At 49.2% G+C, this 25,732-nt stretch overlaps 7 protein-coding genes and 1 non-coding gene across 8 annotated transcripts; 4 read left to right on the top strand and 4 right to left on the bottom strand.

Annotated features, from left to right (window-relative positions):
* Positions 1 to 390: 390 nt before the first annotated feature.
* Positions 391 to 3,011, top strand: BC939DRAFT_451204 (uncharacterized protein). Its single transcript, XM_051555631.1, has 3 exons — positions 391 to 1,134; positions 1,241 to 1,481; positions 1,717 to 3,011. The coding sequence occupies exons 1-3, from the start codon at positions 550 to 552 to the stop codon at positions 2,823 to 2,825; spliced, it is 1,935 nt and encodes a 644-aa protein (XP_051412198.1). The 5' UTR covers positions 391 to 549; the 3' UTR covers positions 2,826 to 3,011.
* Positions 3,012 to 4,947: 1,936 nt separating this feature from the next.
* BC939DRAFT_t101 lies at positions 4,948 to 5,019 on the top strand. The gene has a single exon. It is a non-coding gene; the product is annotated as a tRNA-Arg (tRNA).
* Positions 5,020 to 8,930: 3,911 nt separating this feature from the next.
* BC939DRAFT_484068 (kinase-like domain-containing protein) lies at positions 8,931 to 11,782 on the bottom strand (the record flags this gene model as incomplete). The annotated part of the gene is made up of 7 exons (XM_051559234.1): positions 8,931 to 9,067; positions 9,164 to 9,425; positions 9,528 to 9,722; positions 9,808 to 9,941; positions 10,110 to 10,194; positions 10,298 to 10,381; positions 11,693 to 11,782. The coding sequence occupies 7 exons, from the start codon at positions 11,780 to 11,782 to the stop codon at positions 8,931 to 8,933; spliced, it is 987 nt and encodes a 328-aa protein (XP_051412197.1).
* A 3,528-nt stretch (positions 11,783 to 15,310) lies between these two features.
* Positions 15,311 to 15,773, top strand: BC939DRAFT_503083 (uncharacterized protein; the record flags this gene model as incomplete). Its single annotated transcript, XM_051560362.1, has 2 exons — positions 15,311 to 15,530; positions 15,661 to 15,773. 2 exons carry the CDS (start codon positions 15,311 to 15,313, stop codon positions 15,771 to 15,773), a joined length of 333 nt encoding a protein of 110 aa, XP_051412196.1.
* A 263-nt stretch (positions 15,774 to 16,036) lies between these two features.
* On the bottom strand, positions 16,037 to 18,165 carry BC939DRAFT_451181 (rab-GTPase-TBC domain-containing protein). The gene is made up of 4 exons (XM_051555630.1): positions 17,635 to 18,165; positions 16,724 to 17,063; positions 16,260 to 16,603; positions 16,037 to 16,160 (listed from the first exon to the last, which is right to left on the bottom strand). The coding sequence occupies exons 1-4, from the start codon at positions 17,965 to 17,967 to the stop codon at positions 16,092 to 16,094; spliced, it is 1,086 nt and encodes a 361-aa protein (XP_051412195.1). The 5' UTR covers positions 17,968 to 18,165; the 3' UTR covers positions 16,037 to 16,091.
* Positions 18,166 to 18,400: 235 nt separating this feature from the next.
* Positions 18,401 to 20,649, bottom strand: BC939DRAFT_451177 (uncharacterized protein). The gene is made up of 7 exons (XM_051555629.1): positions 20,382 to 20,649; positions 20,054 to 20,291; positions 19,677 to 19,964; positions 19,502 to 19,586; positions 19,134 to 19,400; positions 18,637 to 19,049; positions 18,401 to 18,528 (listed from the first exon to the last, which is right to left on the bottom strand). Exons 1-7 carry the CDS (start codon positions 20,574 to 20,576, stop codon positions 18,449 to 18,451), a joined length of 1,566 nt encoding a protein of 521 aa, XP_051412194.1. The 5' UTR covers positions 20,577 to 20,649; the 3' UTR covers positions 18,401 to 18,448.
* Positions 20,627 to 23,120, top strand: BC939DRAFT_451174 (beta-lactamase superfamily domain-containing protein). Its single transcript, XM_051555628.1, has 6 exons — positions 20,627 to 21,179; positions 21,491 to 21,758; positions 21,867 to 22,163; positions 22,270 to 22,452; positions 22,544 to 22,775; positions 22,909 to 23,120. The coding sequence occupies exons 1-6, from the start codon at positions 21,071 to 21,073 to the stop codon at positions 23,038 to 23,040; spliced, it is 1,221 nt and encodes a 406-aa protein (XP_051412193.1). The 5' UTR covers positions 20,627 to 21,070; the 3' UTR covers positions 23,041 to 23,120.
* A 387-nt stretch (positions 23,121 to 23,507) lies between these two features.
* BC939DRAFT_451172 (uncharacterized protein) lies at positions 23,508 to 25,068 on the bottom strand. Its single transcript, XM_051555627.1, has one exon. It carries the CDS (start codon positions 24,865 to 24,867, stop codon positions 23,704 to 23,706), a length of 1,164 nt encoding a protein of 387 aa, XP_051412192.1. The 5' UTR covers positions 24,868 to 25,068; the 3' UTR covers positions 23,508 to 23,703.
* Positions 25,069 to 25,732: the final 664 nt, after the last annotated feature.

The raw sequence follows: 25,732 nt of genomic DNA, 5'->3' as shown, positions 1-25,732 counted from the left end.
TTTGCACGTACAAACTTCTGTATTGCAGTAAGAGGAAGGTTTCAAACATGCAGGTTGAAGAAAAATAGACCATCATGCAGTTATAGATAACAACATGTATATTTAGAACGCAAAAAGGATTTTTGGCGAAACATGAGCGCGTGATATGAAAAACAAGTGGCCAACTGGGATGTGCGTAGCAATTGAGGGACTAAGATCCCATAAACATGGGTTGTATTGTCTAGGAATATGGGGCCGGTGCTGGGTGGTGTTGTGGATATGGGCTGTAGTTGTGGAAAGGCGGAGGATCTAGATCTGGAGTGGGCGCAATTTGTTAAACGTGGGGGCGGTGAACTGTCTCCTCTTTGGTCGGTCGCACAAAAGGACAAAATTCTCCTTCTTGCTCGCTCTCAACCACTTAACCTTTTTACGCTCATCTCACACTCCATCGCCCTCGCTCATTCCATCACTTCCGTCTACTGCTTCGACCCTCCTCTCCCCCTCCTTCGTCTTTCTAACTCCCAACAAAACAACACGAACTGGCAGTAAAGGAGGAGGCATAGAACGAAGATGCTGCGACTCGCAAAGGCACTTCCGTTCTTCAATACGTCTGAGGATGCCCTAGCGCGATCCTTCATCACACCCACCAATGGCTTCTATATCTCGGTTCCAACCAGGTGCAGTCTCGACAACTACCATGGCCCCGGAACTGTCTTCCAGGGACAGCTGAACCTGCAGCTCACAAAGCCCATCAGGGCACCCTGTCGACTCCGTGTCATCTTTTCTTGTCTTCACACCATACCCATGTGCGACTTTGATTCTTCTTCACAGCCATCCTCATCGACTTCATTAACTGAAGTCCGCGTCAGTTCAGATTCCTCATCAAAGGGACAAGGAAACAACACTCCGCGGACTGGGCCTCACCAGCACAGCCTCTTTGAGATCGAACACACGCTTGTTGAGGACGAGCCATTGCATCCCAAGAGGCACACCTTCATGTTCAACATAAAGTTCCCGAGGGTCAACCTGCCCGCATCCATGACGGTAAGCCTCCTTTCTACCGATAAGCAAGGATGCTGTGTGTTGCAGACACTCTCCTCCATCCACCCCTATCAACATTGTCATTTCATCTCTACAAAAAAAATACTACTTGAGGTCATCATGATTATCTTGTTGTCTTTTTGCCCTTTTTGATCAAATAACTTTCCCTAAATGACGCTCAAGCTTTATTACTTGTGCCGCTGCTCTTGCATTTGATTAGGACGGAGATCGCTTTGTTGTTTATTCTCTACACGCGGAACTCTCCTTTCAGACCACCCCCGATGATCCTTCGACCCAGGCCATGCTCTCCTCGCCTGCAGTGCACCTCAAATACCTCCCGCTGATTCCGACGTCCATCCCTCACTTTCCAGTCATTGAGATGGCCCAGGTCATGGACCCGTACTCCAATCGGCCGCTCGTCAAGGCTTCCCTCGAAAGTCCTCAGCGCGGAGTCTGTCCAGGTGCGTCCATTGTCTTTTGCGCATTTTTCTTCTACTTTTTACGCCGCATCTACCTTAATTGAGACCAGCCGGTTTTTGTGTCTGTGTCCCTGTGGACTTTTGTTGTTCCTTCGATGTCCATCGATTTGCTCAGTGTACATCCTCCGACCAATGAGAACCAAATTTGACTAACGCACGCACCCTCCGCCCATGGGCGATCCTTGCGTCCCTATCTGCATCTTGTATCCAACCGCAGGCGAGTCTCTACCGCTGTCGCTCACTATCACCAACTCGTCCGAGACTGACCTGGTCTCCATCCATCTCGGCTTGGTCCGTGTTATCTCCTACCCAGCCTCATCTTCCTCGCCTTCTACAACATCCTCTGTTTTGACCGCGGAGCCAACGACTGTGCACACAGTGACCTTGCCCGTATCCCAGACAGTCAATAAGGACTCCACATGGATAGAATCTGTTCAGTTCAAAGTCCCCTCCAACCTAGGACTCATTCCAACGACTAACAAGGTCATCACACCCCTGTACAAGGTTGACTACTACCTCTCAGTCTCCTTACCAATCGCAAGCCGTGGTTCGGGCTTGGCAAGCTGGTTCACACCCAGCGTGAGGAACCCTCCTCCAGTCGACATCTCCTTAATTCGCAACGCAACAGGATCCACGGGAGCAGAATCTGGAACAGAAACAGGAAACGCAACAGAAAACGACAATACGAACTCGCGCGCAGGACCACGCAAGACCTCTGTCGATAAGATCATCAAGGCGAATCTACACATAGACAGGATCCCGACCCTCACCTCGACCCTGAAATGGCCGACTCTGGTCCAACTCCCAATTGTCCCCGTTATCGTCGGCACCGTACCCTACAGTGTCACTGAGCGCCAGCTACGCTGGCCGATCCCCAACTACTTGGATGTGATGGACCGACCGCGCTTTGTCCGGGACAAATTCGAGGAGGAGATGATGCAGCACCTCAAGAGCCTCGAGACCTTGATTGTTGAGGAGGAAGATGAGAATGATATTGAGAACATCATCCAGGAGGCTGTAAGGAAATCGGCATCTTCAGGGGAGAGTGATGAGGACGATTCACATTCAAGCAGGGTCCCTGCGAGGTTCAGGGACGGTGGGGGCGGCGGAGGTCAATCACGGAGGAAAGGGTCGTTGTCGACTTCGGGATTGGGGACGCCGCCACCGTCGCCACCTTCGACGTCACCGATGGCAATCCATACGCTGCCGAGGGTAGGTCGGCGATCGATGAGTCCAAAGTCGAGGGGGCTGAGCAAGGAACTTTTGCTGGAGATGCATCATTCAAAGGTCCAGCAGAGTCTTCAAGCTGGGCTGCAGAGTATCTAGAAGAAAACGAAAAGACATATGTGTCCCGCAGCTCAGGTATCATTGTACATAATATCTCTCTTGAGCATCTCACCCCGTAATGCGCTTCCTGTTACTGTTTCTGTAAATAAAATAAAATAAAATAAATACAGATGCATCATGTTTTGGCAAAAAAATAGACCCTGAGAATTGCTGCGCCCAATTGACACTGACATTCTATCCTTACTCCGTCTAAGTTTTAAGACTCAATTTTCTGTAACAATCTGTCTCTCGAGTCGGTTGACCCTGCAAATCTATCGGACCTAACTAGCAATGATCTACTACAGTCGTCCTTTCCACCAAAGTAGAGCCGATCCACAGTCGCCAAAAGACAGGTCACATTCCCCGGACCTGCCCCTAGGGCCTATGCAACAATTGCCACATCTCATCAGTGTGTTAAAAGCTGAAAACACTTGTTACAAGAAGGGTATCTTCCCCATCCCCTCCATAGTTGTCAATCGCCTCCTCCCTTGTAGGCAGTCCAACAGCGTCCGATCCGCTGCGTCTGGGTCGATTTTTTTTTTTTTTTTTTTTTTTTTTTTTTTTTTTTTTTTTATTAACATAAATCCCCATGAGCACAAGACGCATGGTCCGCAAAGGCCTTGAAGCCATAGATGCCTTCCATGCACGGCAGAGCCGCATCCCCTACCAACTATGTTGGCTTGAGGCGTCAAATTCATAACCCATGTCGCATAGCTAGCCTAACCTAACTCCTGCGTGACCTGTTGCGCGATACACGTCTCCTAATCCAGATCCAATGTTAATAAAGTTGTTTTTAAACCGAATAACCCCTCCATTATGTCCAACTTCCCTCGCCCCAAGCAATGCTGTAGCACCCTATAATCCGCGGTCCGTCTACCTTCCTGGATCTCCGTTGCAAGTAACCGTCTCCCTTTCAAATCAGAGAAATCACCAACACTACGTTGGTGTCCTCGATCACCGTTGCGTCCTCCGGCGCGTTTGCTCATGAAGGTGATTCCAACTGACTTTTCCCAGGCGACAGTGTCCTCGCATCGTTTGTTCCATATCTTGGTCCTGCCAAATTCTTCGATCCTGCTCACGAACTTTGTCACCATGATCGTCGCAATCCACTTAGTGGTGGTAAATAGCTGCTTCCAGGTCTCAATGAGTCCCGTTGGCACCAAACCTCGGTATAAGTCCTTGACCTCCCAATCTGCCTCACTCTCCGGCTCCTCTTCTTCCGCAACCCGATATGTCCCTCGCCTTTCCGCCGTCCCCTGAATCCACTGCATTGACTCCCAGATAGCCTTCGTTCCTGTTGCCGAGAAGTTGGGACAAGTCGCAGTGAAGGGCTTGTCCTTCCGTTCGGCCTCCTCTCTCTCCTGTTCCCATTTTCGCACTGCCTGTCTCCATGCACGATATCCATTCAACTCCACTTCCTCCACCGCGTCCCTCCACTCTTGTCGCTGGTCGCACAAGGTAGCTGAACAACGCCAAAGATGATCGTTCGTCTCTGGTTCCCTCTCACACCTACGACATATGTCCGTTTGGTAGGTATCTGGATGTCGTTTCTTCATCGCCTGCAATGTCGGCAAATCTCCATGCAGCTTCTTGATCCTGTGCGAACGTAAACGACAGTCTTCCAGGCTGGTGTATAAGCGCTTTGGCGGGTTGTTATCGTGTAAGATCCGTAGCGTGGGCGCCCATGCTACCGACCGCCAATCCTTGATGTAGGTCCTCGTTCGATGCTGCAATGTCCACTGATAATGGTGCCGTACCGCGGACTGCAACTTCAGTATCCTCCTCAAGTCCAGGTCTGCACTGTGCGTTGCAAACTGTGCGTGGCATTTCAAATCATGGTGCTGCGTTGCGTCCCGCTGCGTCTGGGTCGAGTACGGGACCAGGGCAGCTCCCGTTTGCATGGTCGACGAGCATAAAATTCCCAAATATCGGTTTTCTCAGCTCGTTCCTGGAGCAATCTCTTGTTATGGCGGCTCAAAAAATACTTAGTAATCTATTGTACAGTATACGGTCATTCTGGGAGGGCACTGGGGCCCCAGGTGCCCTAAAATCCACAGTTTTGCTAATTGTCAATATTTTTGGCTTTATATTAATCAAAGTTCTCCATTATTTCAACAAAATAGGTCTGCTGGCCCAATGGAAAGGCGTCTGACTACGAATCAGGAGATTGCAGGTTCGACCCCTGCGTAGATCATTCTTTTGTTTTTCTTTTGACGATGGAAATCCATTTGCTGTGCTGAGCATGCCAGCCAATTCCCATAGGAAATCCATGTAGTTCGTTTAGCCTGAAACTCGAGTCTATTGCCTAACTAATACCTTTTCTGTCTTTGCATGGCGGCAGCTTCATGAGGAGGTGGGGGGATGGGGGGGGGTCTGTTCTTTAGGCTCCAAGTGTTTTTTATGTGGATTTTCTTGCAGGGGTTGTGAAACACATTATTCCTTCATCAAAGGTAGCGGCAAAGTGCATAAAAGTATATTATAGCGCCATACGCGGATCGCTCAATTTTTTTTTATTTTCTTTTATCGTCATGAAAAAATACAAAAAGATAATAATAATTAAGAAGAAAGGAGATAAAAAAAAGACCATTATTACTGGGCTGCAATCGCGATCGGATGCTGCTGCACCACCGGCATAGCCTGATATTGCTGGTGCTGGTACTGTTGCTGGTTGAACTGTTGCTGGTTGAATTGTTCCTGGTTGAACTGCTGTTGTTGCTGGTGCTGGCTCTGGTGCTGTTGTTGAATCGAATGGGCCGTCAAGTAGCCGCCTTTGCCCTGCAGATCCAACGTATTCAAGACCGCATGGTACAAGAACTTGTACGCCCACAAATTGCCCTTCATACGCCGGATATCGACCGAATACAGTCCATGCAGATTCTTGATCCGGCACAACTCAATCGAGAACCGGATCTCCTCACCCGAATCGATCGCCTCCTCGCCATAAAGTGGTTCCGTCGGGATCATGAACCGTGATGGCGCTACTGCTGAGCTGCCGTTGCCGCTGCCGCTGCTACTGCTACTGCCACTGCCACTGGCGGCGATCACAGTACCATTACTGCCGTCAGAGGGTTCTTGACGATGATTGTAGTTCGACATCGTCGCTGCTCCGATCGTCGTTGCTGTCGTTGACGAGCTCATTCCAATCGCTGGCGGGGATTCCTGGCGCGAAACAGCACCCTCCATCATTTCCTTGCCCTTAGACTCATCGACCGGTGCATCCGTCGTAACTGTGTCCGTCACAGGTCCCGCCACAGTTCCCGCAGCCGTGCTGATCTGTCCAGATCCATGTCCCAAGTGAGGGAGAGACGCCAGAGCCATCGTGGATCCGTTCGTAACCTGAGGGAGCTGCCTTGTCTGAGTTGGTGACATAGCGGTTGATCCAGGAATATTATTAAGCGACGCTGTTGGCGGGGGTGAAGGTAAGCTGACCGTGGTGCTGTTTCTCCACAGCAAAGATCTGATGGTGTTCCTCTTCTTGCCATTCGTCGTCGTCGATCCCACAACAGAGGCTGGTCCTGTTCCCATACCGCCAGCAACGGCTCCTGGTCCGAATATACTCTTCGTAGAGATCCAAGCCTCGCGGTCCATCGACAGGTTACTTGACATCACGCTCGCAGTGTCGTCCGGTGCCACAACCGCTCCAGAGTTGAGTAAGTTTCGGTGCAGGCCATGACCCTGCAGCATGTTCTTCACAGAGAGACCTCCACCTACAGCACCATTGGCAACCGATCCGCCAGTGTTGCCTGGGTTAGATACCGTATTCGTCGCAGAAACTTTTCGTTTCCGTCGAACACACTTGATCTTGAAATCCGAATCGGACTTGATCTCCATGCCGAGTCCAATAACGACCTTTCTGATATCAAACATAATCTCTGCCGGATGACGCGACGATAACGACGACAGCTCCACTGCTCCCGAGTGCACCTTGAGTTTCGCGTCCGTCCAGTTGAGCGGCAACGCCTGAATGAGCGCCTGCAGGCTAGGATCCCTGCCCTCCACAAGCGCCTGCTGCGGGGTCATAATGCTAGCGCCAGTTCTCTGACCATTGGTGTCATTGTATCCGTTCATCGGGGTGTGACGCACGCCATGCATGCTGCCTCCACGGTTGGATTCCGAGTCCTCCGGAGAGATGGCGCCATCGCCTCTGGCGCCACCATTGAGTCCAGTTACCGGAGAAGGACTGTTACCATGGGCTGATCCTGGAGATGGAGACGAACTCATGACGGGAACTTCATCCGTAGTATCAAATGAGGGTCGTTCAGCTGCGGATTTGACTAATGGTTCGAGAACAATAAAGTGTGAGTGACAATTCGCGAGCCTAACTCATGCCAATACCATCTGCACTCTAACTTACCAACAGATTTCCGTCTCAGCCAACCCATGATCCTCTGTGCGGTTCCAGCTGATCGGTCTGACTGAACTGGATATCCGTTCAGCGATGTCAACAGCGACCCGTCTGTAGTGATGGGTTGTGGCGGTCTCAAGACGAGTGGGTGGTGCAAACTCTGCTGTAGCATTTGCTGCTGCTTATGGTGTGGTGGCCGATCGGCAGATCCTGCTACTAAACTGAGTGTCTTCCTTCGCTTGCCCCGCTGCGACTGGTTGGTATTATAAGCGTCATAAGATGTTATCATGTCCTTTTGTAGTGTCGTTGTTGGAGTCGAATGCTGAACAGAGGGCTCCTTTCTCGGATCTGTTTTGGGCAGACTGATCGTAGGCTGTTGGTGGCTGTGCGCCGACCGTATTTCCTGATCAATATCCGCCAAACTCGATTCAGGTACCATTTTTGGCGAGATTAGCGTTGAGTGACCATTGGCATGGTCCCCATGTTTCTTCGATAGACCGCCCAAGAAACCAAGGAGACGCCCTGAGGAGGATGGGCCTTTGCGATGCGTCTTGACATGAGCGCTGCTGCGTTGTGTACCATGAGTATTATCATTAGATGAAATTGGTGATGTCTGTTGCTGTAATTGTGCTGGTATCGATGACTGTGCTTGTCTTTGTGTCTGTGCATGTGTGTCTTCTGCATCTGGTGCATGCTGTACTTGCTGGTGGAGCTGCAGTTGAGGCGGAAGTTGGAACGGCATCGAGATCGCAAGGGAGTCTCTACGAGCCGGAATGACTGGTGGTGGCGAGTTTGGTGGTGTTTTGAAGCTCTGGCGGTGGGTTCGGGGAACTGCTTGAGACTGAAGGTGAAACTGCGGTTGTGGTACGACATGGGACTGCGAGTGTGCGTGCTTCTTCCTCTCTTCCTCCTTCCGCTCCTGGTGTTGCGACAAAAGTTGATGTTGAAGTTGCGACGCGCCACTAACTGATGGACTCGTGCTCTGTGTGGATGGCGTCTGATAAGGGTGCTGGAGCATCGCGGTCTGTCCATAGAACGGCGACGTCTGCATAGGTTGGCTATGAGGCATGGGTTCACCGTGGATGGTCGTAGGGCGCGCCCTGTTGTATTGAGATCCAGTTCGTCGTGAAACAGGAGGGGATGGCTGAGGTGTTGACCCCTTGGAATGTCCAGTATTAGCTGGCACCGTTTGGTTCTCTGGGGTCTTCAGGGGATCGCCCCCGAGGCCAGTGCATAGATCAAGGCTCGCCTTGGGGACTGGGGTTTGAGCTGAGGAGGAAGTTGGCGGCGTCGCCAATACAGCGGACTCCGAGGCGGACACCGACCCTTGTTGAGGTTCACTACGTTCTAACAACGATGTATCCATAGGGTCATCATGCTCGAGCATTGAGCCAGCGAGTTTGGAATCCTGTTCCTGTACCAGCATTTGCTGCTGCTCGTGAGTGTTCTCCATGCGTTCCAACTCCGGTTTGGGATCAACCAACATCATTTCGCTTGGACCAGCCTCCGCATAGTTGTGCTGATGAGGCTCGTATTGGTGCTGGTGATGATAGGATGCTTGCTGGTAATGACCGTGGTTGTGGTCGTGGTTGTCAGCAATATCCATACCTCTGTCCATGTCCACCTCACAAATCTCCATGGATGTGTCGGCTGCCGGGACTATACGATCTTGGTCATGTCCAACCATCGGATGGGAGGCCCATACAGGAGCAGTATCGGGCACCGTCTCAACCCAAATGGTGTGCCTCCTTGACATAATCTCATCTGCAGAAGCAAGTGGTGGGCCAGGTCGAGTTTGTGAGGTCTCTGATGGCGAAGGGGGGTGGAGGGGATCTGCAGCTACGGTTCGTGTTGGTGGAACCCATATCGTACCATTCAACCTCGCCACAGCCTGTGCCTATAGTGTTCAGATAACGAAGATAGTAAATGCGATGTTAATGCAATGCGGAGAGAAACACTCCACGATATTGGAACATGAGGGTGCAGATGGTACATGCCTCGAGGTCTTCGATCGTGTACTGGAACATTGGAGCGTAAGGGCGAAGCCATCGATGGGCCATAATGCGCCTCATGTTGCAGCGCTTGGTTGGATCCGGTACGAGCATCAACTTCAGCAAATTTCGGGCATCGACTGAGATGTGATCGGGGAAGACAAGCGTTGTGGCAAGGATGTAATTGTACAATTGATTGATGTTCTCGCCGTCAGGATTGGCTGGATCATCATCAAATGGCAAGTATCCTGCTAGCATCGCGTACTATGATGATATCCCAGGGTAGTGCCGTAAACAATACATGGCACGGTTAGTGGCGCATTTACACATGTTTATCTATGAGACACGTCGGTATTAGGTGCTTACCAGGATGACGCCGCAGCTCCAGATATCAACACCAGTTCCGACGTAGAGGCCATCGCTGATGACCAATTCAGGCGCAGCATAGCAAGGCGATCCACACGAGGTCGACATCAGATCTCTTGAGGTGCTGTCGAACTGGTTGGCGAAGCCAAAGTCGGTAATGATGATGTTCCTGTTCCTGTCCAGGAGCAAGTTCTCCTATAAACAAAGCAAGCATGTGGGGTTAGGATACGAGGGCCGTAATCACGGTGTACCGCGTGATGAAGCTGACAGTCGCACATACCAGCTTTAGATCGCGATGAACAATGTGCTTCGAGTGCAGGTAATGCACACCGCTCATCAGCTGAGCGAATAGTCGACATGCTTCCCGTTCCCTCAAGCATCGATGTGCGAGGATGTGGTCAAATAGTTCTCCGCCTAAAACGCATAGAGATGCAGGAGTGAAAAGGAGCATGAGGGAAGCAGAGGCACATTAGTAACTCGTTGAGTGATACAAGAGCCTTTTTCCCATAGTAAGCAGCCGATGCATTGTCGTGAAAAAAAAGAAAAAAAAAAAAAAGCAAAGGGAGGGCTTGGACTTGTTACCTGATGCATATTCGATCACGATGCCAATGTACCGCTCCGTCTCGATAACGTCAAACAGAGTGATGATGTTTGGGTGCCGAATTGTCTATGTGTTCATAAAAGGACAGAGTGTAGTTGGGCTGAAATGAGTTCTCAGGGGGTTCGATGGTCAATACAGCCTCTATGTTTCCATGGCAACATTGGCTTACCCGCAAGACCGCGATTTCTCTGCCGATCTTATTTATCCGTGGAGTGTTGTCGACCGCCTGACGCCGAATCAACTTGATGGCAACCTAAGCGGGTCAATATATGGCCAATTCATAAGTCTCCCGAATACTGCTGTGTTGGCGAGATCAAACAAATAGAAAGACCACACTTTGGCCCCTGCACTCCACGCTCTTTTCCAATTTAACCAAACTAGTGCGCCCCTACGTAAACAAGCGCGTCCGCCAGTTCCGCGGAAGAGCACGCGTCCAAGACCACTTCTAGATGGTTAGGTAATCTACAGCCTGTAGATCTCGAGGGGAAGGGACAGATCGAGTGTAGGAGGTGTATGAAAAAGGGGAGAACTGGAGTGAGAAGGGCGGCGATGAGGCCAAGAATATCAAGAGATGGATGGATAACTATCCGTTGTTCTGATGAATAGGCTAACAGTAAACATGGCTCAATAGCCTATGTGGATGAGCGGGAGCGACAGAGCTATAGATATCACGGGTTTTTGATGCGCTTGGCGTTCAATGGATCAACAAAAATGCAGCGGCTTTCTTGTCAGCCCATGCGATGTACAGCCATGCGCCTGTTGGGAGATATGAAGTCGCTCTTCATGATGCATCATGCATTAAATTTGGAAGAGGAACGTTAACGAATCTGCAGAGCCGAAGATGAGAAGGCATTGCATTGCGGTTTGGCGGCATGCTCACGAATGCCTCCTCAGGCAATGAGGGGACTTGGGCAAGGAGAGCAACTGATAGCTGATAATGGTCAGGAGCAATAATATCTCTTTGTCTCGTAGAGGAGATGAAGGAGCGGGCGGTCGGGCAGTAACAAGTGTATTAAAGGTGAGCCGTAATGGAGACAATATTAATGAAATAAGTAATCGACGGTGTGCCGGTCCAAGGGGGGAAAACGAGACAGAATGTGGAGAGTCGTGCCTGTATTTGCTTTTCCTATTATTCCAAGATAGGTGGCAAAACAGGGCGGATGGAAGGATACGTTCCTTGTACCTGTAAAAGACCATAGATCAGGTCAAGAAGCAGAAACGAAGGGAACGCTAGTGAAGATGACAGGGGATGATGGCGGTGCTGGTGATGGGGCCCATTTGGGCTTTGTGAGGCACGCAATTCCACTGTCTTGGTTGACTCCGCCCATCTTGTCAAGCCAAAACGCCGCCAATCAGCAAGGACGCGCGAATAGGACGCGCTGGAATTTTAGACACGGCGATATAACAGCGGATGTACCTGGGGCTCACGTTTTGCCGCAAACAAAGACGACTACCACCCCTTTTCTCATTTCTCACCCAATACCCACCCATGCTCATCCATGCTCATGCACTTTCCTGTGTTAAAAGTATGTTCAATTGGCAAATGGTAGAGCACAAAACTTACCTCTTCGTCCGTCTCGATGTGTCTTCCGAGCTTGACCTTTCCAAATTCACCCTCTCCCAGTGTCTGCTGGAGCTCGTAGGGCCCAAACATGTTAACTCGTCGAGCAGATGGCATAGTGATAGCTGTGGTGCGGAGGGAAGAAAGGGCGACGGAGTGGGAAGAGACAAAAGTGTGGAATGGTGCCGGAAGAGCGGACGTAAAGATAAAAAAAAAAAAAGAATAAAAAAAACCTGCCGCGTACTCTCTACTCGAACACAAGAGTTCGATACGTAAGGAAGACAGCAGGGGGAGAATTCAGTCGGCGGAAAGTTCTGTTTGGATGGAATGGAATGGGCGCGAATGTGACGAATGAGTATGGGGTTGCGACGGTGGGAGGGGGAATGCTGAGGACGAGGGGGGAGGGGAGGAGGAGAGGAGGAGGGAAGGACGGACTTGAAGAGCGACGGAACAAAGAAAGAGAAAGGGAAGGGAGGGACGGGTGAGCCTTCTTGAGAATGGAGTGGAATGAGCAAGGACCAGGGAAGGAGGGGAGGAATGAATGAATGCCTCAAAGGTGCTGGGAACAAAAACAATTAACAAGAGGGGAGAGAGGGAAGGGAAGGGAAATGAAAGGGAAAGTGCGGTTATTATTTTTTTACAGTGTGGTGGTCGTTTGCTGTCGTTTGTGTCGTAATGGCGGATGATCGTCGTGGAGGGGTCGGTGGGGGACAATGCTATGGGGGCCACACAGTCGCACACAAGAAGGCGTGCAGAATGGACAGATGTTATATAGTCTGCAATGGATGCTTGTTACACTGCCTGTTTGTTGGCCAATGTGCCGGTTCAGGTGTTGTCTTCCCTTCGGTCAGGGACGATCATTCCTTTCTTACCCTTACTCCGCCAGTCAGTCAGGCAGTCAGGCTAGTCAGCCAGTCAGTCGGTCGGTCAGCCAGGAACACACCCTATATGGCCAGCCAGCTGGTCAGGTCAGGCTGGTGAATAATAATAATGATGATGATGATGATGATGATAATAACAATGATAATGTAGGCAACAGAAGCACAAAACCCTTTTTGAACGAGGGCAAGAGAAATAAAGGGTGAAGATGGTTTCAACAGCCCGCAAAATGTCTGCTTTGTGTATGTGGATGGTTCGTTATTGCATCCAGGCGAGTAGGAAAAAAGAACATTAAAAAGTAAGGAGAGGCATGGTCCTCGCTCTCGATGTGTTATTAACGACAAACAACAACAAACAGCAGTAACTACCACAGCGGCAACAGCGGCACCAGTAATAACAACAACAACAACAGCAGCAACAAAAAAGAAGGGAGAACGACGGCAGCAGAGGGCGGAGGTGTTGCCAGACGCGTCTACACAAACAGGGACGCATAGGAGTGAGAAGATTAACAAAGAGCGCCTGTGCACCTCTCATTGTCTCGGAGAAGGATCGATTGCCCAGGGGAGGAGGCCGGGCTGCAATGTATGTCATGTTTGAACTGGACTGTGCGCCCAGGCACACACTTGCCATCGCGGGCTAGATAGCCTAGACAAGACTAGACTGAACCAGATGGATGTTGCAAACAAAACGCAGGGGAGGGCCGGCAGCGAAACGAGAACATGTATGCGCGTGTTGTTTGGTGAAAGCGGCAACCATGCAAAAAGCAGCCATCGTCTACCGCACTGTGCTCACAAACAGACACGAGCAAAAATGGCCATCAAAGAGAAAAAAAGATGTGGATTTGGACATCCCTTTTCTCCTTGATCCCATCCGCTCCGTTTTTATTCGTCATTTTGTGTCGTGTCGCAGCTCACCATTACTCTCTTTTCTAATTGATTTTCGCATTGCGGAGCGTTCATGTCGCACAGTAATTTACTCTGACTCCGTTCAGTCCATTTGTACTTCGACATAAACGCATCGTGGAGGGATGGTGGGAAACCCTGCAAGGTACGCGTTTATTGGCGTGCATCGGTAACATAACTTCGGCAATTGCGCTGGAAGGTCTTTTCGAAGCTGTACACTATTGAGCACCAATGTCATTTGTGTTCCCAAGGTCGACTCAACAGCAACCCCGTCTTATCAGCAAAAGACCCACTCCTCTCTCCCCCTTGCAGGCGGTTCCTCGCATCAAAATACGGACGCACATCGCTTGAGTTACCTGTTGCCTCTGTCGTCATGGTTTTAGTGTGATATCCTGGACACAGAAAGAGCAAAAGCAAGAGCAAGAGTAAGAGCCATCAAAGGATCTCGATTTGTAGACGAATTCTCGTAATATTTCTGGAAGCTGTCATGTGCCATTGCTGTCGGTAACAATGGCTCTATGCATTCAAACAAACAATAAACAAGGATATCGATTGTAGACAGATGCAGACGCGTATCGCTTTTCCAAGCAATGCAGGAAACTATGGACAGTTACAGTTCTGCGTCCACATGGAGCACAACCCCCGATATCCTTTGAGATGATGCTGGTACTTTCCGTGAATAGACCCACCAACGATAGTTAGATTGTACGTGACAAAAAAACGCTCTCCCAATACGAATGCTATCCTCCAGGCTCTACAATGCCATTGAGGACTCCACTGAACTCAGATGGCACGGCTTTACAGCGTGTTTCCATCGTTTGTTTTGAAGGACCTACACCGCTACAAAGTTTTGTCACTTCTTCATCACCCCTGAATCTCGCTGCCGAATCAACTTTTTGCACATCGGAGCAAGCAGTTGTCTTCTCAAGCACCAGTTCGCTTACACTGACCACGAGCGTTTTTCTCAAAAACCATTTACTCATCTTCATCCTTGTCTAAAATTTCATCATCCCAAGATCTCAGCCCAGATACGACTTTCTACAAAACGGAGCACGGCATCGACTTTGTAGACGCCGATTTACTTATACCAGCCCTGAGCGTTTCTTCGTAAAGCGCGTTTTCTGAAGCGCCATTGCCGGTCATCAATTTCAAATGACGTTACCAAGGTATGGCCAGCCTTTGCCTGTCATGAACCATAAGAAAAGAAATGCACTCGTTTATACTTCCGTTTTAGACTGTGACCGACGTAGGAAGAAGAAGCGACGCGAAGAGGGAATCGACCAACAAATTGCGAGTGAGTTGGTCATAGGTTGAGACAAAGCCATGTCCTTGTCTGAAGCCCATGCTGCTTTACCAGAAAAATCATCCACGAGGACTTCAATGAAACGCCTCTGCCTTGATTCCTCTTCCGAAACTCTGTCCAACGATCTGAAAAAAGAGGAAGAGCCAATACTCTCGGAGACCTTGGAGATGATTGAGAAGCTGCAGAGGAAGGTCAGGCTATTGTAGAGCCAGATCAGATAATTGCGAAAGATCGTGTCTCCCGGCAAAACGTTTGTTTCAGTCAAACAGCATAAATGGCCTTTAGGAAAAAGGGTGTCTGTAGAGGAGCGTAGAGCAGTACTTCATTGCTACGAGTTTTGCGAGGAAGAAAAAGAGAACGCGAAACTTGTTACAATATCGGATCCTTTTCTAGGAACGGCCTGTTGCATGGGATTCTCACTCAATACCGTCAAGAATATCGTGTTGAGAAAGGATAACGGAGACGTTTCGAGGCAGGCATCCACGTTACAACCACACTCTATCGTTTGCTTCAGACCTTCAACGAATCGCAACGGAAATGAACACCAAGGGGCAAGCTGTTAACCTTAAAATCCTTTTCAACCGTATCGAGATGTTATTCGCGGATCAATTCAAGATTCCAAGCAAGGAAGCGATTCGCTTGTTGATGAAGAAAATGGGTTTCCGTTATCAGGATGTCGGGAGCAGTGGGAATTTTGTCGAGACCAAAGATATCAAGTCCAAGAGCGGCACTACCTTCAAGAGCGACGGTCCGACAAGTATAAGGACGCCGTGATTGTATATTTGGACGAATCCTACTATAACCGCTCAGGCTATCAATCACACCTTGACCTGCAAGTCCAAGCTCGGCACACCCAGCACGCCCAGCTCGCGTTTTTTCTTTCTGAGCTACTTCCCGTCCTAGTGCTACCAGCACCACTACCACCGCCAGTCAGCAAACATTGGTGCCATCTTCAAACTCTCAACATCCAAGAACGATGTCACCAGGGCCCCCAAGGTAAAGAGGGGATTATGGTAAGATGAAGACAAATATGGAAAGGTTGTTTCAGTATTCTTGTATTACATGTTACTAACAGTTCAGCTCAGCCTAGTTTGCGGAAATGTGCAATCAAAAATTCGAACCATTTATGCAAGTCAAGCCCGCGCATGCCTTACACACATTCCTGTTTAGAACTTTGGTTTCCCTGACGAGCGACAAAGAACAAATGCATGTAAAATATGGAGGACATCATGGACTATTTGGTAGAGTTCACTAACACTCCAATTTAATAGTGTACGCCAGTCCCTTTATTCATTTATTGCATTCACAAGCGCTGTATTTACAATCCATCATCCGAGATTTGTCGCTCTAAGATCTCATGTCGCAGGTTGAACGCCTCGTTGATAATCTATATCGCGTAGAACGAGAAAGTGCGAGAGAAAGAAGCTTTAGCACACAAGCTCGAGGAAATCAACCAAGAAAAGAATGTCTTTGAAGCCGGACTTACTCTATCCATATCCAAGTTTGGTAATTGCATCAGCATAGTCCTGATTTCCGACTGCTCCAAATCCTCGAATCCCTCTTTCAGGTGCTTTAGAATCGCAAGACAGGCGTAAGGATGCAAGGTGATCCAACCAGCATCCGGAATTGCAAAGTACGTGTCCCACAGCCGCATCGTGTTCTCGAGCGGCAGCTCCCTTGACAGAACAAATTGTAGCGCAGAGGCCGCCCATTCCTTAATGTCGACTTCTTCCTCTTCGAAATAGCTGTACAAGTCCGGAATGCAGGTATGGAAGAGCGTCATGAACTTTGCCACCGCTTCATTGATGCTCTCTTCACTGTAGTGTTCATCTATATGCCCGATGGCAAAGCAGCAGAGAAAGAGTGAAGATGAGTCACAATTGTCACAGTCCGTGTCAGCGTAGTCGTTGCAGCTCCCACTCAACCATAAACAAGCACCGCCTTTCTTACTTAGCATGTTGATCACTCTCTCGTAGCATAGGTATGCATCCCACTCGCTCTTGATGGAATACACAAACGGTGCGCACAGGTTCACCATCGCGGGGTAATATTCGACCTGATGGTTCTGGTTGCAGTAGGCGCTAATGACTTCCTCAAACAATCTAGGAATGTCTCTGCTGGACTCAATCTTAGTCTTACGCAGATACCGCGAGATCTCTCCCCGGACTCGTTTCGAGGACTCGCTAGGTTCCTTATCCAGCTGCTCGAATTCCTGTACTCTTTGTTTCTGAACCGACATCTCCTTCGATCGGTCCGCGTCATTCACTCCAAGTAAATAGAGCCATACCTCCTAAAAGACATAAACAATTATGCGAAGTTAGTAATCCGGCATAAACCATGTAAAAGCAGCCAGGATAGTAATGTATAAAACAACCAAAACATCTTCCAAAGAGATCGGGCTGAATGCGCACTTCATTGTTGTGTGGTGCACAGAGACTGCGCTGCTTTCCATATCCCGTCATCGGCTATGCCCTTCTCCCTACTCCTGGAGATAAGCATGTCGGCGGAAGAGAAGAGGAGGGAGCCAAGTGTGCTGAGGAGGGAGCCAAGTGTGCTGAGGAGGGAGCCAAGTGTGCTGAGGAGGGAGCCAAGTGTGCTGAGGAGGGAGCCAAGTGTGCTGAGGAGGGAGCCAAGTGTGCTTATAGACACCTGTCCTGAGATTTGAACCAATTGGCGGGAAATGGGCAATCTCGAAAGTTCTGTTCCTTGAAACGAATCGCCATCAAATAAAAAACCCCATCCAAAAGATAACCCAGTATTATATTTTTTGAAACCTGGCTGTTTCCGCAATCTGCAAAGGAGATACCATGGAAAGTAAAGAAAAAAAAAAAAGAAAAAAAAGAAAAAGGAAATTAACTTACTCCTCGCACTTCTCGTGAGATGCCATGGCGAGCATACTCTCGCAGCTTGGGGACTTCGACCCACACTTCAGAGCTCAAAAGTTCCTCATATTCCTCGATAGTAATGGTGCTTTCGTCCTGATTGTAGTTGAAGCGTTTCGGACTGGAGGAGGATGAAGAGCTTGACGAGGACAGTCCATTGCTGCCCTGGCGGCTATGGTGATGGTGTGAAGATGATGCATGGTGATGATGAAGCTGATGCTGTTGCGGTTGCGTCCCTGAGGAAGAATGTTGGTGCAAGCGCTGTTGCTGTGGTTGCTGCCCGACCGAAGGCGAACGGGAGGTAAGCAACATCGACTTCCAGGTAAGATGTGCGAGATAAAAAAATAATAATTAAAAAATATAATCAAGAAGTGATAGGGCAGAAGAATATGGCTGCTAGAAGGAGTGGAATAGAAGAATAGTACAAGACGGGTTGTTGATACATGAGCGATGGTAGGAATCAAGAACAAATGAGAGAAAGAGTGGAATGAGATGAACGAAAGACGGAAGGAGGAGCAATTTATGCTTTGACCCATTCTCACTGACAAATTTTGTCATCGCTTGGCGCATTCGCGTGTTCCATCGTTCGGGTGCGCCAGAAATAGTACGGATTGAGGATGCCGCAGGGTCTGCATGTTGCAGACTATGTCATGCACCGAACATTCCCCAGTAAGGATCCACCCTACCCATTTTCTGTGTCATGAATGACAACCTCATGTCAAACAACTGGGGACTTTTTGGTCAAGTCCGACTTGAATGATCCGTATTTATTTTCCAGGCTAAGGTTGCTAGTCTAGGCGTGAAGTGAGGAAGTACCAAGGCCTATGTACTCAAACATGATTGGAATGCTGTCCACAGCCAACCATCCAATACCTAAAGAATAGTTGAAGAAAATAGTCGGTGAATTTTTGAAAATCATCGGTATCATGAAGCGCATTACAATCGTTCTTGAGGGATAACGGCAGCACTGCATCTGCATACCTGCATAGACCACAGTCTTGATAACAATATCGACATCGAACCGCGCCCAACTTGGATGCTCCGCCTCGAATTTTTCCATCGCGATCTTTTCCGACTCATCCAGCTCGCATTCTGATTTTAGACTGTCTCCATCCAGCACCTCTAGCGATGTCTTTACCTCGCTTTCTTGTGTTTGTTGGCGCGCTTTGCTGGCTTGACTGGGACGGAGCCCGAAGTGTTCCTTTGTCCCAATGTCGTAGTCTGGCAGATTCCGCATACTCAGCCGCTTAGAGGACCGACTCTGTGAGAACTGTTCATGGATATCCATGGTCGACTGTGGACCCACGATCTCGATGGACGAGTCAGCTAGAGCTTGTAGATCCATGACCGAAGGGACGCGACCAATTGGTTGTCTGCGAAGGTTTCCATACGTCCTATAGATGTTGCACAAGGCGAGCGCGATGGTCAATAAAACACACGGGTCATGAATTGGCGTGCTCTTCTTTCCAGTCACTTACTTTGCAGGGACAAAGTGAGTTCGCGATGGCAGGTTGAAATATCTGTACACAGGAGGCAGAACAATGTACAGTATCTTCTTGGCTACCATGCGCCAAGTGAATACGACCGCTAGCCCAAACACGAATCGGAGAATTGACTCTGTGAAGCCGAGAGTAGGGTCGTAGTGAACGATGCCATTATGACCATCAGCACTGACTGCATAATTGGAGAGCGCAAAGTGCTGGCTCGCGGGGAAGACACCCATAATCACTGCCATAGTGGTGACCCTGTCATCAGTTATGAATAGCAGAAACAGCAAAACGCGTCAGAAAGGTAGGCCTGGCATTTTGTAATGGAAAGTTGAAGTCCAGCTGTCGTTACACCTTACCCATCGTCAATACACGGACAGCTGTCCATTGTTTCGGGAATGCTCTGGATCAGGACGATGCCCCCAAGGACGACCGCAAAGATAACTAGGTAAAAGGTGCATTGCGCGCGGGTGAGTGTTCTAGATCAAATAACTGAAGAGGAAAATCTGTACATGATAGTCTCATGGCTCGTACCTTTCCAGCTGGATTCGGTCATCAGAGCATCAATAGAGTCGTGAAAGGCCCATTGAGCGGCCCAGACGACGATGCCAATAACGGTTCCACCCATAATGTCCGTCTTTGTGTGCATACCGCAATACAGGCGACCAAAGACCACGCTGAACAGGTATACGCCCAAACTGAATATCGAAAGGATCTTGGCGACGATAGACCAGTCCGAAATGAGCAAATAGGAAAGAAGGTATAATGCGATCGAAGTCGCATTGCTCGTATGCGTGGATGGAAAACCGTACTCCAAGTGGACTATGCAAGTGATTATTTAAAAAGATACCATGAGCAACCAGGCTTCTCCACATTGTCAGAGTGCACTCGGAAAAAAAGGAGAAGTGTACCTCGCTTGGAACGCGAGAGTCGGATCAGGGGCGGCGAGAGAGGTCGAGGCAGGCAGAGATAGTCCTTGATCCAGGAGGTGACAAAGACACCGACACAGGCGACATTTACGAAGCCGCGCGCAAAGACCGAGTGGCCATACCAAAACATTATTGGCAGGATGCACACAAAGAACAGAGGATGGCCAGCAAAGGCTGTCAATGTGAAGTAGCTGTCCAGAAAGGGTGTCCTCCATCGATCCTGAGGGACAGTTTGATAAGACCCAGTTAGATTCCGGTTAGAGGCTTGGGTCAATTGCAAAAGGAATTGGTCTAGTATTTCTCCCCTTACCTGGAGAGCAGCAAGATCGTCTGTCTCATTTCGAACCCAGGGAAGCATTCGTCGCCGTAGAGCGCTTCTAAAAGGGCCCATACGCTGAGAATAAAAGTTGTCCGAGTAGATGCCAGCATCGCGATCATCTACTCCGTTGATGACGATGAAGGAATCAGCCGGCGGAGGTGGTGTTGTAAGAACCTGTTCCGTCATCTTGCCTGTCCTTTCTTTCCCTTGTTCCTGGCTGCGCTGAACTCTATATCTTTTTTTTTTTTTTTTTTTTTTTACTGGCGCTTGTTGCGGCAATTCCCCTCGTAGACTTGACAGACTTGACAGAGCAGCTCTGCGCAAAAACGACAAGCAAATAAAGGAACTTCGGAGTGGGTGATGAGCGATGAAAACCGAGATGGACTGGAGGAGAGAGGTGGATTCGACTTGATTGACCAAGGAGGACCACAAGTGGTCCATTCCCCTTTCCATCATAAACCATACCGGACTACTCTCAAGGCTAAAATCTTAGAGAGGCACACAGCCCTCCTTCGATCGCATTCCACTTTTCGCTACAATTCCTGAGGGGCCTCTTCTCTCTCTCGATTGCTCGATTGCTCGATAGCCCACCGGGCCGCTACCTCTGGGCAAACACCACCCATTTCAGTACATAACACCCCTACATTTCCAAGCCTACCTTCCTTTTAATCCAAGATCCAATGTTTGCTCGTCGGTCCAGGTGGGCTACTGCAGCAGGCCTGACCGTCTTAGGCGCTATTGCTTATCGCCAACGGCATGCAATTGCTCAGCCCGTGGGCTTCGCAGAAGGTAAAGGTACTATTCCTCCCTCCCCTCCTCCTCCTTCCCCTTCCTTCCCCCTCCTTCCCCCATTTCACATCCCTGTACCCATCGGCATACGTCAATCCATTGAACCGCAGCTGTCGCGGCTAAAACATATTCCCGATCGTTTCGCCCACGTCAGAAGTGCCTGTCCACATTCGATCGGTGCACATTAAGGTTTATTTTTCTTGTGCCTCAACAGTTGGTCAAAAGTGTGCCCTCAACCTATTCACACCATCCTCGTTTTTTTTTTTTTTTTTTTGAAATCAACATTCACTCAACGATGACTTCCACTCCAGCCACGACCAAGGAAAACCTGCCCGCACACCATGACCCCAGTGGCAAGGGATTTGTGAACCCATGGCCATCCTTCTACAAACACGGGCCCCTTTCCGTCCTAAGGATGTTTTTTGAGTTCGATCGGACTCAGTCCAAGGTGACTAAGGATACCACACTACCCAAGGTCTTGAGTCTCGACAAACCCTTGATCGATACCTTCAGTCTGCCAAAGCAAGGAGCAGAACAAGGAGCTCGACATGGCAAGGTCACAACGACCTGGTTGGGACAGTAAGTGGTCTTCTCTTGGTATATGGCATGCAGCGGAGCTACATTCATGTAGTACTCATGGAACAGTATTCCTAATGTCCTAGGCCTTATTATTCAATTACTTAATAGTGCGTGCTTCTTGGTACAGCTTGAGGGCGTGAACGTCCTGTTCGACCCTGTCTTTTCAGAGCGATGCAGCCCCAGTCAACTGGCAGGGCCTAAGAGGATTACACCGCCGCCTTGCAAGCTGGACGAGCTGCCTCGAATTGACATTGTGGTGATTAGTCATAATCACTACGACCACTTGGATCTGGCCACCATCCAGACCCTGCAAAAGGACCACGCACCTTACTTTTACGTCCCGCTCGGTAATGAGGCATGGTTCCATTCTATTGGCATCAAAGATAAAGTGACCGAATGCGACTGGTGAGTGAAAGAATGAAGCAATTGCATGCTGTGGACATTTGCCATACAGTTGGCAGTGTTGTTTCTGATATCTCTTCTGCTCAATTGGCTTTAACTAATACTCAAGGTGGGACGAGCACGAGCACACGTTCCACGAAAATAAGTCTGGAGTGAAAGTGATTTGTACGCCTTGCCAACATTTCACTGGCCGATCTATGACGGACCATTACAAGACCCTGTGGGCCTCCTGGGTTCTCGAAACGGTTCCCAAGGATGCTTCTGAAAGGAGCGTCAAGGTCTTTTTTGGAGGGTAAGAGTTTAAAAGCGACCTCAATTTAATCTTTCTTATTAGAGGACTATAGCAGATGCATTGTCTAACGCGTTCCCTACGATCCTTACAGAGACACGGGATATAGATACGTGCCTAAGGGTGCTGACGAGAACACGGTGCCTCACTGTCCGGCGTTCAAGGAGATCGGCGAGCGCGTCGGACCGTTCGATCTGTCGATGATTCCGATTGGAGCGTACAGTCCACGGTGGTTCATGTCCCCGGTCCATTGCTCGCCCGAGGACGCTGTCAGGCTTCACGAGGACATCAAATCCAAACGCAGCGTCGGCATGCACTGGGGCACTGTAAGTAAACCATCTCATCCTTAGTGTTGTTGTCGTGTTTCGACGCGTTTATTTGGCGAAATTAGAGATATGAGTTGGATGTTGACACTGGCTTTTTTTTTTATCATTACCCCACCGATCTTACGATCGATAGTGGGTGTTGACGGACGAGGATGTGACAGAGCCCCCTCGACGACTGGAGGCCGAGATGAAGAACCGTGGACATGACCCCAATACTTTCAACACAATTCGAATTGGAGAAACGCTCACTGTTGACGTTGTATAATTTGAAATATATTCATCGCAGATCCAGAGGGTACGTGTAGGTAGCCCGCATAAATAAAAATTTATTATTATTTCATTTTATTTTGCGCGCGCGCGATTTCCGTGATTACGATTTTCATCCTCATGCTTTCCATGTTCTTATCCTACAATGTTACAAAGATACCCGAAAGGCAAAGCAAGGGTCGTATGACCCGAGGGCCAGATTTCATCAAAGCGGAACAAATTCTTGTGATGGCCCCTCCCCCCGATACTGCAGAAATTAAGAAACAATAACAAGATGGTATGTAGCGCAGGTACATTTGCCCCCCTCCCTCCCCTATTCTCCAACGTAGTACTGAAACGCAGACAGGGAGAGTACCGCGCATGTCCGCATAGACAATTACTGATAATAAAAAACAGAGGAGAAAAAGGGCGATTCGCGTGTACCATCCAACTCGCGTTTTTTTTTTTTTTTTTAAAAAAAAAGACGTGGTATATATTGTGTATGCTACTTTAACCTTGCTATGCTTAAAAATATGTATGCTAGTACAGAAAAAAACCTCCCAATAATATCTACAGAGTCGCTCGTTTGCGTATACGTAACAGTACTGGGAATCGCTGAAGGCAAGGAAATGTATCCATCCAGCTCCTCCATGTACCTCCATGCTTGTTCGACCATGTATTTTTAATCGACAAATTGGAGGCTACGAGGCAAACGGGCAGAACACAACATATTCACGATGGAACTGGTCGGCTTTAGCACAAATGTCTCTGTCGATATCGGCATGCCCAGACTCACGCCCTCATCGGGTGTAGCCTCCACAGAACTAGAAGCTACTGCTGCTGCTGCTGATGCTGATGCTGATGCTGATGCTGATGCTGCCGCGGCTTTGGCTTGCTGCTTTGCCTTTTTGGCCTTTGTCCTCGGGTTTGCGGCCACCTGGCCAGCCTTCTCTTGTGCCAGTGCCTGGGCCTCGAGCTCGGTTTGCTCCATCGTTTTGACAAACGAAGCAGGCAATGGCTCGACCTGGTGCCAGCCAGGGCCCCAGATGGAGGCAGAGAGGGCCAAATACTTGCGCGAGGAGACCGAATCATCACAATGATAGCTGTCGTGATACAGAGAAGGAGGCGGTGGGAGCTCAGACACGAACGATTGGGAACTTGAGGCGTTGTCTGCAGACTCGTCCGGGTACCGCGAACGGATACGGATCTTTTCAATCTTTGGCCAGGCATCCGACAGAGGGTCGTCTTCACTATCGCTACCGCCAAAGCTGCTGCTGCTGCTGGCGCAACTATCTTTTGACCACGAGCTTACAGAAAACCTTGATGGCGAGTCGGATCGCGCAGATCTCTTCGTAACCTGATGTGGGATCGAGGGCATCAGGATTGGGGATAGTGTTGGGGGCGGGAGCGTCTTATTTTTGCGGAAGACCATGTATTTCTGCTGCTCATGCTCGACATCCGCCTCATGTTCGGAGGGCCAGGAGGAGCAGGATGATCCAGACGAGAAGAAAGATGAGGAGGACGTGGATGAGGAGATGGAGTGGGATCTCTCGTTTATGCGGCGCGTGGGACCTCGAGGATGTTTGTGTTCTGCGGCAGAAAGGATCCTCAGCGCCTCGATAGACAGTGGCACCGTGGGACTCTGAGAGTGCAATTGAACAGGGTAAATGTCAGCAGAAGCAGCGCGCGATAGTCGCGGTCTCTGCTGGCCTTGACCAGAACCTGTGAGGACCAATCGACCCTTTGATGTGGAGGTATAGGGGACTGGAGAGATATGTGTGATTTGAGTGGTGATGTTCGAGAGATGGGGTTGTTGAGGGCATAGAGTATGTTGGTTATAATTCATGGCGTCGATGGTAGAGAGGGCTTATATGGGTGGATGCAACAATAGAGACAATGTGAGGTGGGGATATATAAAACGATAGGGATTGTAGCTGAAAGTGGATGGGGATGGATGTGGATGTCAATTGTATGTGTGAACGAGTGAGCGAAGGAAGAGAGAGAGGAGAGGAGAAAAAGGAGAGAAAGAGAGAAAGAAGAAGAGGAGAGCTGCTGATTGCCAAAACAAAGGCTGTTGCTTTAATATTTGACAGGTGCTCTCCAGTGACAACCTCAGAGCGAAGGGAGTACCTTTGCGGTGACATTCCAGAGGTCCCGAGTCAACTTTCCATCAAAACTGACATATCTTCTTGAACCTAATTGGTTTTGACAAGGAGGGTATACATGGTGCAGTCTCCTTTAGTTAGACGAATCTAATTGGCAGACAGCATTCAATTGAATTTTGTACTCTACATTGCGGTCTGCACGTCAAAGTTGGCGGTATCCCTTTCTGTCTCTGACAACAACCATGCGCAACATAAAGGCTACATTTTAGCTAGTGAACAGTTCAATTGCTCAACTGATTTCCGTTTATACCCTCACAGTCTTTGTCAACAAATTAAAAGTGATGGTCGAGGTCACGAACTAAAGCACCCAATGGGTTCGAGCGGGAGCGAAAGCTTTTTTTTATTGACCCCAGATCCCCCAGGCGTGCAGGTGTGCCACAGGCTGTGTTGTCCAAGCCTCGGCTTGACTGCCAGCCGGCCGACAGTTACCTGAAGATAGCGAACAAAAGGCCCCCACTAAACCAATATAAAATGAGGAAGCAAATACCTATGATGCGCATTCTGAGTCGCATGGTTTCTAATACTTGAGCCGGGGCCCAAAATCGC

Source organism: Gamsiella multidivaricata, assembly GCF_025024155.1.
Source record: "Gamsiella multidivaricata strain RSA 2152 chromosome Unknown BC939scaffold_32, whole genome shotgun sequence".
Classification (NCBI taxonomy): domain Eukaryota; kingdom Fungi; phylum Mortierellomycota; class Mortierellomycetes; order Mortierellales; family Mortierellaceae; genus Gamsiella; species Gamsiella multidivaricata.
The sequence above is the reverse complement of the archived record's forward strand: the minus strand, read 5'-3'. Positions and strand labels throughout refer to the sequence as shown.